We start from the raw sequence: 13,271 nt of genomic DNA, 5'->3' as shown, positions 1-13,271 counted from the left end.
GCTTCTTCAGTGGTGCCAATGTGTGTACACAAACCATTATAAACCAACATACCTTGTATACAATTAGGTCATGTTCTCCATCTCTCAGTGTTGTTCCATCATACCTCATTAATTTCACAAATGCCAAAGCAAATATCTTTTCAGATTTGTCTTTAGCTAAACAAAGAAGGAAGCACAGAATTTTAAATAATCCGTGTTATTATATGTGAAACACCAAAGTAAAGATTTATCTTAAACAAAAACAAAACAGTTAACGCCCAGCCCTACATTCACTGAACACAATATAAATTTTACAACTAAAGAAAGAACTACCGTGTGCTGAGCATAGGCCTTATCTTTGTGCATTGGAATGGTACCACAAAAAAAAAGAGGCAACTAATTTGCCTATGTAAAAATACAGAGAAAATGTGATCTACATTTAATGGAGAAATATCTCTGATCCCAAAGACAACATTTTTCTTCTTTTGGAAAAATAAAAATGTCCAGAGTTTCTAATTTTATCATGCATTTATGTTTGAAATGTATTCAGAACTGTTAGCAAATAGTAGAAATTCTTGCTTTCAACAACTTGTATTTATATAACGCCTTTAATGTAGTAAAACGTCCCAAGGTGCTTCACAGAAGTATTATCAGACAAAGATTTGACACCGAGCCACGTAGAGAGAAATTAGGGCATATGACCAAAAGCTTGGTCAAAAAGGTAGGTTTTAAGAGCGCCCTAAAGGAGGAGGTAGAGAGGCAGAGAGATTTAGGGAGGGAGTTCCAGAGCTTAGGGCCTAGGCAGCTGAAGGCATGATTATAATCAGGGATGCAATCGAGAGGGCAGAATTTGAGGAGCGCAGATATCTCGGCGGGGACGGGAGGGGGGGGGGGGGATTATGGGGCTGGATTGTGGGGTTGAAGGAGATTAAAGAGATAGGGAGGGGTGAGGCCATGGAGGGATTTGAAACCAAGGGTGGGAATTTTGAAATCGAGGTGTTGCTTAACCGGGAGCCAATGTAGGTCAGCGAGCACAGGGATGATGGGTGAGTGGGACTTGGTGCGAGTTATGACACAGACTGCCGAGTTTTGAATGACCTCAAGTTTATGTAGGGTAAAAGGTGAGGCCAGCCAGTGTGTTGTAATAGTCAAGTCTAGAAGTACAAAGGCATGGATGAGGGTTTCACCAGAAGATGAGCTGAAGCAGGGGCGGAGACGGGCGATGTTACAGAGGTGGAAATAGGCAGTTTTCATTATGTTGCGGACGTGTGGTCGGGAGCTCATTTCAGGGTCAAATATGACACCAAGGTTGCAAATAATCTGGTTCAGCCTCAGACAGATGCTAGGGAGAGGGATGGAGCTGGTGGCTAGGGAACGGAGTTTGTGGCAGGGAACGGCGTTTGTGGCAGGGAACGGAGTTTGTTGCGGGGACTGAAGAAAACGGCTTCAGTCTTCTCAATATTTAATTGGAGAAAATTTCTGCTCATCCAGAACTGGATGTCTGTCAAGTAGTCTGCCAATTTAGAGATCATGGAGGGGTCAAGAGAAGTGGTGGTGAGGTAGGGCTGGATATCATCAATGTACATGTGAAAACTGATGCCGTGTTTTCAGATGTCGCCGCCAAGGGGCAGCATATAGATGAGAAATGGGAGGGGGCCAAGAATGGATCCATGGGGGACCCCAGAGGTAATAATGCGGGAATGGGAAGAGAAGGAAATATGTGCCAGAAGGTGGACAAGCTCAGCATAGCAATTATGAACACAGGATCATCTCGGGAAATTGTAGGTGGGCCATCTGAATTCCAATCAGCTCGCACTGAAAGCCAGCAGCCAGCCTCCACACTTACCTCTTTCATTGAGGAATCACTGAGAAGTCACAGGTTAGGAGTTCGAAGTTGCAAACAATACACCGGTACTAAAGGTTAGTACTGTGGCAAATGACACTATCATCATAGACACATAACATAAAGCAGGTGAATCAATTGGTTGCCTGGCGATGCTGAGGATGTTGTGAATAGCATGTTTAGTGAGTTGGTCACACGACAGGTAAAACTTACACAGGCAGAAAGGGAATGGGTGACCAGCAGGAAAATCAGTGGAAGGTAGTGCAGGGATCCCCTGTGGTCACCTCCCTCCAAAACAGATACACCATCTTGGGTACTGTTGGTGGAGATGGCTCATCAGGAGAGGGCAACAGCAGCCAATTTCATGGCACCATGGGTGGCTCTGCTGCGCAGGAGGGCAAGAAAAAGAGTGGGAGAGCTATAGTAGTAGGGCTTGTTTTGTAAGGGGAATAGATAGGCGTTTCTACAGCCGCAAACGAGACTCCAGGATGGTATGTTGCCTCCCTGGTGCAAGGGTAAAGGATGTTTCGGAGCGGCCGCCAGGCATTCTGGAGGGGGAGGTTGAACAGCCAGTTGTCGTGGTACATATAGGTAAAAAGCGGAATGAGGTCCTACAAGCTGAATTTAGGGAGCTTGGAGTTAAACTGAAAAGTAGAACCTCAAAGATAGTAATCTCAACATTGCTACCAGTGCCACGTGCTAGTCAGAATAGAAATAGCAGGATAGTTAGGATGAATAAGTGGCTTGAGGAATGGTGCAAGTGAGAGAGATTCAAATTCCTGGGACATTGGAACCGGTTTGGGGGATGTGGGACCAGTACAACCCGGACAGCCTGCACCTGGGCAGGACTGGAACCGATGTCCATGGGGGAGTGTTTGCTAGTGCTGTTGGGGAGGATTCAAACTAATAGGGCAGAGGGATGGGAACCGATTCAGGGAGACAGAGGGAAGTAAAATGTGGCAGAAGCAAAAGCTATAAAGGAGAAAAGTAGAAGTGGAGGGCAGAAAAGTCAAAGGCAAAAATCAAAAAGGGCCACATTACAAGATAATTCTGAAAGGACAAAGAGTGTTAAAAAAACAAGCCTGAAAAGCTCTGTCTCAATGCGAGGAGCATTCGTAATAAGGTGGATGCATTAACTGCGCAGATAGCTGTTAACGGATATGATGTAATTGGGATTATGGAGATATGGCTCCAGGGTGACCAAGGCTGGGAACTCAACATCCAAGATTATTCAATATTCGGGAAAGATAGACTGAAAGGAAAAGGAGGTGGGGGTAGCGTTGCTGGTTAAAGAGGAGATTAACGCAATAGTAAAGAAGGACATTAGCATGGATGAAGTGGAATCTGTATGGGTAGAGCTGCGGAACACCAAAGGGCAGAAAATGCCAGTGGGAGTTGTGTACAGACCACCAAACAGTCATAGTGAGGTTGGGGATGGCATCAAATAGGAAATTAGGGATGCATGCAATAAAGTACAGCAGTTATCATGGGTGACTTTAATCTACATGTAGATTGGGCTAAACAAACTGGTAGCAATACGGTGGAGCAGGATTTCCTGGAGTGTATAAGGGATGGTTTTCTCGACCAATATGTCAAGGAATCAACTATAGAGCTGGCCATCCTAAACTGGGTGTTGTGTAATGAGAGGAGATTAATTAGCAATCTTGTTGTGCGAGGCCCCTTGGGGAAGAGTGACCATAATAATGTAGAATTCTTCATTAAGATGGAAAGTGACACAGTTAATTCAGAGACTAGGGTCCTGAACTTGAAGAAAGATAACTTCAACAGTATGAGACGTGAATTGGCTAGGATAGACTAGCGAATGATACCTAAAGGGTTGACGGTGGATAGGCAATGGCAAACATTTAAAGATCACATGGATGAACTTCGACAATTGTACATCCCTGTCTGGAGTAAAAATAAAATAGGGAAGGTGGCTCAACCGTGGTTTACAAGGGAAATTAGGGATAGTGTTAAATCCAAGGAACATATAAAGTCGGCAAAAAAAGCAGCAAATCTGAGGACTGGGAGAAATTTAGAATTCAGCAGAGGAGGACAAAGGGTTTAATTAGGAGGGGGAAAATAGAATATGAGAGTAAGCTTGCAGGGAACATAAAAACCTGACTGCAAAAGCTTCTACAGATACGTGAAGAGAAAAAGATTAGTGAAGACAAATGTGGGTCCCTTACCGTCAGAATCAGGCAAATTTATAATGGGGAACAAAGAAATGGCAGAGCAATTGATCAGATACTTTGGTTCTGTATTCACTAAGGAAGACACAAATAACCTTCCAGAAATACGCGGGGATCGAGGGTCTAGCGAGAAGGAGGAACTAAAGGAAATCCTTATTAGTCAGCAAATTGTGTTGGGAAAATTGATGGGATTGAAGGCCAATAAATCCCCAGGGCCTGATAGTCTGCATCCCAGAGTACTTAAGGAAGTGGCCCTAGAAATAGTGGATGCATTGGTGGTCATTTTCCAACATTCTACAGACCCTGGATCAGTTCCTATGGATTGGAGGGTAGCTAATGTAACCCCACTTTTTAAACAAAGGAGGGAGCGAGAAAACAGGGAATTATAGACTGGTTAGCCTGACATCGGTGGTGGGGTAAATGTTGGATTCAATTATTAAAGATGTAATAGCAGCACATTTGGAAAGCAGTGACAGGATCGGTCCAAGTCAACATGGATTTACGTAGAGAAATCATGCTTGACAAATCTTCTAGAATTTTTTGAGGATGTAACTAGTAGAGTGGACAAGGGGGAACCAGTGGGGATGTGGTGTATTTAGACTTTCAAGAGGCTCTGACAAGGTCCCACACAAGAGATTAGTGTGCAAAATTAAAGCACATGGTATTGGGAGTAATGTACTGACGTGGATAGAGAACTGGTTGGCAGACAGGAAGCAAAGAGTAGGAATAAACGGGTCCTTTTCAGAATGGCAGGCAGTGACTAGTGGGGTACTGCAAGGTTCAGTGCTGGGACCCCAGCTATTTACAATGTACATTAATGATTTAGACAAAGGAATTGAATGTAATATCTCAAAATTTGCAGATGACACTAAGCTGGGTGGCAGTGTGAGCTGTGAGGTGGATATCAAGAGGCTGCAGAGTGACTTGGACAGGTTAGGTGAATGGGCAAATACATGGCAGATGTGATATAATGTAGATAAATGTGAGTTTATCCACTTGGGTGGTAAAAATAGGAAGGCAGATTATTAGCAGAATGGTGACAGATTAGTAAAAGGGGAGGTGCAACGAGACCTGGGTGTCATGGTACATCAGTCATTGAAAGTTGGCTTACAAGTACAGCAGGCAGTGAAGAAGGCAAATGGCATGTTGGCCTTCATAGCGAGGGGATTTGAGTATAGGAGCAGGGAGATCTTATTACAGTTGTACAGGGCCTTGGTGAGACCACACCTTGAATATTGTGTACAGTTTTGGTCTCCTAATCTGAGGAAGGATATTCTTGCTATTGAGGGAGTGCAGCAACGGTTCACCAGACTGATTCCAGGGATGACAGGACTTGCATATGAAGAAAGACTGGATCTATTAGGCTTATATTCAATGGAATTTAGAAGAATGCGAGGGGATCTCATAGAAACATATACAATTCTGACGGGATTGGACAGGTTAGATGCAGGAAGAATGTTCCCGATGTTGGGGAAGTCCAGAACCAGGAGTCACAGTCTAAGGATAAGGGGTAAGCCATTTAGGACTGAGATGAGGAGAAACTTCTTCACTCAGAGTTGTGAGCATGTGGAATACTCTACCACAGAAAATTGTTGAGGCCAGTTTGTTAGATATATTCAAAAGGGAGTTAGATGTGGCCCTTACGGCTAAAGGGATCAAGGGGAATGGAGAATTGAAGTTGCATGATCAGCCATGATCATATTGAATGATGGTGCAGGCTCGAAGGGCCAAATGGCCTACTCCTGCACCTATTTTCTATGTTTCTATGGTGTTTGAACTTCATCAAAAGAGTTTATTTCTAAAAGTGTAGACGGCGACAGCAGCATAGCAAAGGTAGGAGATTGACGTTCAGTGAGGAAATACAGAAGACAGTTTTGCAGAAAGTGTTTGAGACCACTTTGTAGTGGATGAAGTATTAGGAGTTCTTAAAGAGGCACCTCAGACACATTTCTCTTAGATGAGAGCATGGTGCATCAATCTTCCTGGCTGCATTGGTGCTGCTGCAACAATGTGCTTTTGGTCACTGTCTGTGTCCTGCTCTGGCCTTGCTTGCGCATTGGCCTCCCCTATGCTGTGATTAGGGTCCTTTGTATCACAGTGTGGTGGAATATGCAGCAGATGATGGTGATAATCTTGGAGACACTGACATGGTCTGTCAAGATATCTGAGTGTTTCACAATGCCAATGATGCTCTATAATTATCCTGGTTGCTGCAAGGGCCTCATCATATCTGTAATCGGCTTCTGTCCATGGCCATTGAATTGTATAATATGATTTTGGTGATCCTTGACTAACTACAAAATGATGCATTAAAACAATTTCAGTTCAGAGATTGTAGCATTGTGCCTTGGAGCCTGGATGGCCACAAAGGTGGCATCAATGATCCTGTAGTTTGATGAAATTGGATAGCACTGTCATGTTGTTGTTGAGTAAGGATCCCTTTTCAACAGACGAGAACCTGTTTAGCTTCTAATGGCCATTTGTAATGGGTAAGCTAAGTGCAGTACTTGTGCTGTGGAAGAAGAGAGTCGTGGAGCAGGCAGAAATTCAGCAACTTCCTGAAATAATTTTCTGGTCCTCACTTCAACAGTTTCCACTGGCAGGAGTTTGTTGGTCATATTCTCATTGTGCTGTTCAAACCAAATGCTTATTATACAACAATTTCATATCAATTGTTCTAAAAATATTGAGCAAAATGGTTGCAACTGATTTAAGATATATCCTGTTCCAGATCAGAATAATGTTATTTTTTTAAACTTGGAATTGGTAGCTTGCCAGTATGTGACAATTTTTAAATCTTCTTCTGTGTCTACTTTTGAAAAAGCTGTGGGAACTATGCCCAAGTCAAATTAGTTTTATTTCTTAAGCAAATATATATGTAACAGGACAAAGCTGGTCATATTGCCCAGCAAATAGTAGTAGGCATAAAGTACGTCCAAGCGATAAAAATAATTAGCATTGATCACTGGGCTATCAATTGCCTGCTGTCTAATTGTAGACAATATTATCTGTATTGGAGATCATCAAGGGAGGCAGAAGCAAGGGTGGGGAGACTTTCATCCAATGTGAGAGTGTTGCTTTGTTCTAAAGGTATGGAAATTGAATCAAAAAACCTGAAAGCCAGCTTTTGAACTCTTTTAATTGACAGTTTTGATAAATAAGTACTTTGTCTTAATCTTCCTTCTGTACCAGCCTGAAGCAAAACAATATATATATATATGCATGTATAAAAGAGACGAGAATCTTTGCTTCCTTGTTGCATTGCTTTCGGGGCCAGATGTTACAGCGAACTCTGTCAAGTGTCTTACACACTAAAGCTTTTCAGCAAATATATGTGGTCCAAATAACAAATATTTACTGCTGAATCCTGCTAGTGATTCTCAACATTTGCTTTCGAACAGGTACTGTTAAATTAAGTGAAATACTACAACTTATCTAAATCCGCTAGTGCATTAATTTACATCTGTGCTATTTTTATCTCCTGATAAACAATCATCAGTAAATTTTCAGCATGAACCATATGATCTGTCAGCATGTTATTTTCTGCCAATTTTGGAGAGATCAGGAGTTGAGGTATATGTACATACCAACATTAAAAGTGTTAACTGTTCACCTTGTGCATACTCATCATCATAGGCGGTCCCTCGAATGAGGATGACTTGCTTCCACAAGAGTTCACAGATGTTTCAATGAAGGACCTGATGTTCCAGTCCTAAACTCCAATTGAGAGGGTGGAAGATGCCTGTGCGTGGATTTTTTTAACGTGTGGTGACCATTGCACATCAGCCACCACAAAGGGCTCAACAGAGCTTGGCTTTTATCCATGGCAAGGGTTGAACTACATCTTAGGTTAAAAGTGAGATGAAGCATTGCAACGAGGAAGATTGAGAAGAGCATTGGTGCAATGACATAGCATTGATTGATTTGTATTGGGACTGTGGTGGATCCGTTGGTAAGAATCACGGTCTGCATGTCATCGTGAAGCAGGCGGAGGATGGTGACAAATTTTGAGGACAGGCGAATTTGAGTACACGCCATAATCCATCACGGTTGACAGATTTAAAGTAAGGTCAAAGAAAGCCATGTGCAGAGATTGATGCTGCTCTCTACATTTATCTTGGATTTGTCACGCGGTGAAGATGATGTCCATTGTGCCGCTCAGTGGGCAGAATAGTTAAATAGTTGGGAATCTTTCAGGTTTAGGCAGAGAAAAACAAGATAACTCTCCAGTAGGAGGCAATTAGCAGCTAGTTAAAACCAGTTCTGTAAACGACTGACCAGTACTGAGTCATCTGACCTAGATACAGTTTAAAAAGAGGCAGCTCGTGCAGAGCACGGAGTGCATCAGCATAGAGTGGCATTTGTGAGTTTGGTAAGTGGGTGAGTTCAGGCAAGTGGGGGTGGCAGGTGCTGTTTTGTCTTGTTTTTCCTACCAGTGCTGACACGAGAGCAGCTGATAAGGAGTGCGAGAGTAGGAGACGGAGGCCCAGAGACCAGCCCAACCAGTTGCAGACAAAGGTAGAGGGATGCGAAATCGAGAGGTGACGTCACAGCCAAGCTAGTAAGTGGTTGGCTGTTCGACTGGTAAGTATAGAAACATAGAAACATAGAAAATAGGTGCAGGAGCAGGCCATTCAGCCCTTCTAGCCTGCACCGCCATTCAATGAGTTCATGACTGAACATGAAACTTCAGTACCCACTTCCTGCTTTCACGCCATACCCCTTGATCCCCCGAGTAGTAAGGACTTCATCTAACTCCCTTTTGAATATATTTAGTGAATTGGCCTCAACTACTTCCTGTGGTAGAGAATTCCACAGGTTCACCACTCTCTGGGTGAAGAAGTTTCTCCTTATCTCGGTCCTAAATGGCTTACCCCTTATCCTTAGACTGTGACCCCTGGTTCTGGACTTCCCCAACATTGGGAACATTCTTCCTGCATCCAACCTGTCCAAACCCGTCAGAATTTTAAACATTTCTATGAGGTCCCCTCTCACTCTTCTGAACTCCAGTGAATACAAGCCCAGTTGATCCAGTCTTTCTTGATAGGTCAGTCCCACCATCCCGGGAATCAGTCTGGTGAATCTTCGCTGCACTCCCTCAATAGCAAGAATGTCCTTCCTCAAGTTAGGAGACCAAAACTGTACACAATACTCCAGGTGTGGCCTCACCAAGGCCCTGTACAACTGTAGCAACACCTCCCTGCCCCTGTACTCAAATCCCCTCGCTATGAAGGCCAACATGCCATTTGCTTTCTTAACCGCCTGCTGTACCTGCATGCCAACCTTCAATGACTGATGTACCATGACACCCAGGTCTCGTTGCACCTTCCCTTTTCCTAATCTGTCACCATTCAGATAATAGTCTGTCTCTCTGTTTTTACCACCAAAGTGGATAACCTCACATTTATCCACATTATACTTCATCTGCCACGCATTTGCCCACTCACCTAACCTATCCAAGTCACTCTGTAGCCTCATAGCATCCTCCTCGCAGTTCACACTGCCACCCAACTTAGTGTCATCCGCAAATTTGGAGATACTACATTTAATCCCCTCGTCTAAATCATTAATGTACAATGTAAACAGCTGGGGCCCCAGCACAGAACCCTGCGGTACCCCACTAGTCACTGCCTGCCATTCCGAAAAGTACCCATTTACTCCTACTCTTTGCTTCCTGTCTGACAACCAGTTCTCAATCCACGTCAGCACACTACCCCCAATCCCATGTGCTTTAACTTTGCACATTAATCTCCTGTGTGGGACCTTGTCGAAAGCCTTCTGAAAGTCCAAATATACCACATCAACTGGTACTCCTTTGTCCACTTTATTGGAAACATCCTCAAAAAATTCCAGAAGATTAACTCTCTTTTAGACTGACTTTTAGATTGGTTTAATTGGCAGCCAACCAATAAGTAGCTGTTTGGTGTTTAAGTAAATTTTAGTAAGTAAATTAATTTAAGGGTTAAGTCATGGCAGGAGAGCTCGGACCCGTGTCATGTTCCTCCTGTGCTATGTGGGAAGTCAGGGACGCTTCCAGTGTCTCTGACTACTATGTGTGCGGTAAGTGTGTCCAGCTGCAGCTCCTGACAGACCGCATGACAGCACTGGAGCTGCGGATGGACTCACTCTGAAGCATGCGCGATGCTGAGAATGTTGTGGATAGCACATTTAATAAGTTGGTCACACCGCAGGTAAGGGTTAGGACAGATAGTGAATGGGTGGCCAAGAGACAAGGCAAGAGCAGGAAGGTAGTGCAGGAGTCCCCTGCGGTCATCTCCCTCCAAAACAGATATACCATTTTGGATACTGTTGGGGGAGATGACTTACCAGGGGAAGGCACCGTGGGTGGCTCTGCTGCACAGAAGGGCGGGAAAAAGAGTGGGAGAGCTATAGTGATAGGGGACTCTATTGTAAGGGGAATAGATAGAAGTTTCTGCAGCCGCAACCGAGACTCCAGGATGGTATGTTGCCTCCCTGGTGCAAGGGTCAAGGATGTCTCGGAGCGGCTGCAGAGCATTCTGGAGAGGGAGGGTGAACAGCCAGTTGTCGTGGTACATGTAGGTACCAACGATATATGTAAGAAGCGGGAAGTGGTCCTACAAGCTGAATTTAGGGAGCTAGGAGTTAAATTAAAAAGTAGGACCTCAAAGATAGTAATCTCTGGATTGCGACCAGTGCCACGTGCTAATCAGAGTAGAGGGAGCAACATAGTTAGAATAAATACGTGGCTTGAGCAGTGGTGCAAGAGGGAGGGATTCAAATTCCTGGGACATTGGAACCAGTTCTGGGGGAAGTGAGACCTGTACAAAAGGGACGGTCTGCACTTGGGCAGGACTGGAACTGATGTCCTGGGGGCAACATTTGCTAATGCAGTTCGGGAGTGTTTAAACTAATATGGCAGGTGGATGGGAACCTATGCAGCAAGATAGGGCAAAGTAATATGAAGTCAGAAACAGATGGTAGAAAGGTAAAAAGCAATAGTGGAAGGCCGAGTAAACAAAGGCAAGAAATAAAAAGGGCCACACTACATCATAATTCTAAAAGGGCAAAGGGTGTTAAAAAAACAAGCCTGAAGGCGTTGTGTCTTAATGCAAGGAGTATCCGTAATAAGGTGGATGAATTAACTGTGCAAATAGATGTTAACAGATATGATGTGATTGGGATTACAGAGACGTGGCTCCAGGATGATCAGGGCTGGGAACTCAACATCCATGGGTATTCAACATTCAGGAAGGATAGAATAAAACGAAAAGGAGGTGGGGTAGCATTGCTGGTTAAAGAGGAGATTAATGCAATAGTTAGGAAGGTCATTAGCTTGGATGATGTGGAATCTATATGGGTAGAGCTGCAGAACACCAAAGGGCAAAAAACGTTTGTGGGAGTTGTGCACAGACCTCCAAACAGTAGTAGTGATGTTGGGGAGGGCATCAAACAGGAAATTTGGGGTGCATGCAATAAAGGTGCAGCAGTTATCATGGGTGACTTTAATATGCACATAGATTGGGCTAACCAAACTGGAAGCAATACGGTGGAGGAGGATTTCCTGGAGTGCATAAAGGATGGTTTTCTAGACCAATATGTTGAGGAACCAACTAGGGGGGGAGGCCATCTTAGACTGGGTGTTGTGTAATGAGAGAGGATTAATTAGTAATCTCATTGTGCGAGGCCCCTTGGGAAAGAGTGACCATAATATTGGTGGAATTCGACATTAGGATGGAGAATGAAACAGTTAATTCAGAGACCATGGTCCAGAACTTAAAGAAGGGTAACTTTGAAGGTATGAGGCGTGAATTGGCTAGGATAGATTGGCGTTTGATACTTAAGGGGTTGACTGTGGATGGGCAATGGCAGACATTTAGAGACTGCATGAATGAACTACAACAATTGTACATCCCTGTCTGGCGTAAAAATAAAAAAGGGAAGGTGGATCAACCATGGCTATCAAGGGAAATCAGGGATCGTATTAAAGCCAAGGAAGTGGCATACAAATTGGCCAGAAATAGCAGTGAACCCGGGTATTGGGAGAAATTTAGAACTCAGCAGAGAAGGACAAAGGGTTTGATTAGGGCAGGGAAAATAGAGTACGAGAAGAAGCTTGCAGGGAACATTAAGACGGACTACAAAAGTTTCTATAGATATGTAAAGAGAAAAAGGTTAGTAAAGACAAACGTAGGTCCTCTGCAGTCAGAATCAGGGGAAATCATAACGGGGAACAAAGAAATGGCAGACCAATTGAACAAGTACTTTGGTATTCACTAAGGAGGACACAAACAACCTTCCGGATATAAAAGGGGTCAGAGGGTCTAGTAAGAAGGAGGAACTGAGGGAATTCCTTATTAGTCGGTAAATTGTGTTGGGGAAATTAATGGGATTGAAGGCCAATAAATCCCCAGGGCCTGATGGACTACACCCCAGAGTACTTAAGGAGGTAGTTTTGAAATAGCGGATGCATTGACAGTCATTTTCCAACATTCCATAGACTCTGGATCAGTTCCTATGGAGTGGAGGGTAGCCAATGTAACCCCACTTTTTAAAAAAGGAGGGAGAGAGAAAACAGGGAAAACTGGTCAGCCTGACATCGGTAGTGGGTAAAATGATGGAATCAATTATTAAGGATGTCATAGCAGCGCATTTGGAAAGAGGTGACATGATAAATCCATGCTGACTTGGACCTGTGAAAGGAAAATCATGCTCGACAAATCTTCTGGAATTTTTTGAGGATGTTTCCAGTAGAGTGGACAAGGGAGAACCAGTTGATGTGGTGTATTTGGACTTTCAGAAGGCTTTCAACAAGATTAATGTGCAAAATTAAAGCACATGGGATTGGGGGTAGTGTGCTGACGTGGATTGAGAACTGGTTGGCAGACAGGAAGCAAAGAGTAGGAGTAAATGGGGACTTTTCAGAATGGCAGGCAGTGACTAGTGGGGTACCGCAAGGTTCTGTGCTGGGGCCCCAGCTGTTTACATTGTACATTAATGATTTAGACGAGGGGATTAAATGGAGTATCTCCAAATTTGCGGATGACACTAAGTTGGGTGGCAGTGTGAGCTGCGAGGAGGATGCTAGGAGGCTGCAGAGTGACTTGGATAGGTTAGGTGAGTGGGTAAATGCATGGCAGATGAAGTATAATGTGGATAAATGTGAGGTTATCCACTTTGGTGGTAAGAACAGAGAGACAGACTATTATCTGAATGGTAACAGATTAGGAAAAGGGGAGGTGCAACGAGATCTGGGTGTCATGGTACATCAGTCATTG

The 13,271-nt window shown here is 43.8% G+C and overlaps 1 protein-coding gene across 2 annotated transcripts in view; it reads right to left on the bottom strand.

Annotated features, from left to right (window-relative positions):
- Positions 1–13,271, bottom strand: part of dock1 (dedicator of cytokinesis 1) — an 816,280-nt gene that overhangs the window by 619,692 nt on the left and 183,317 nt on the right. For both annotated transcript variants that reach the window (XM_070876753.1, XM_070876754.1), the window contains exon 17: positions 53–156. In XM_070876753.1, coding sequence (XP_070732854.1) covers positions 53–156 — 104 coding nt within the window. The remainder of the gene's footprint in view (positions 1–52; positions 157–13,271) is intronic.

This window comes from Pristiophorus japonicus, chromosome 3 (assembly GCF_044704955.1).
Source record: "Pristiophorus japonicus isolate sPriJap1 chromosome 3, sPriJap1.hap1, whole genome shotgun sequence".
Taxonomy (NCBI): Eukaryota; Metazoa; Chordata; class Chondrichthyes; family Pristiophoridae; genus Pristiophorus; species Pristiophorus japonicus.
The sequence above is the reverse complement of the archived record's forward strand: the minus strand, read 5'-3'. Positions and strand labels throughout refer to the sequence as shown.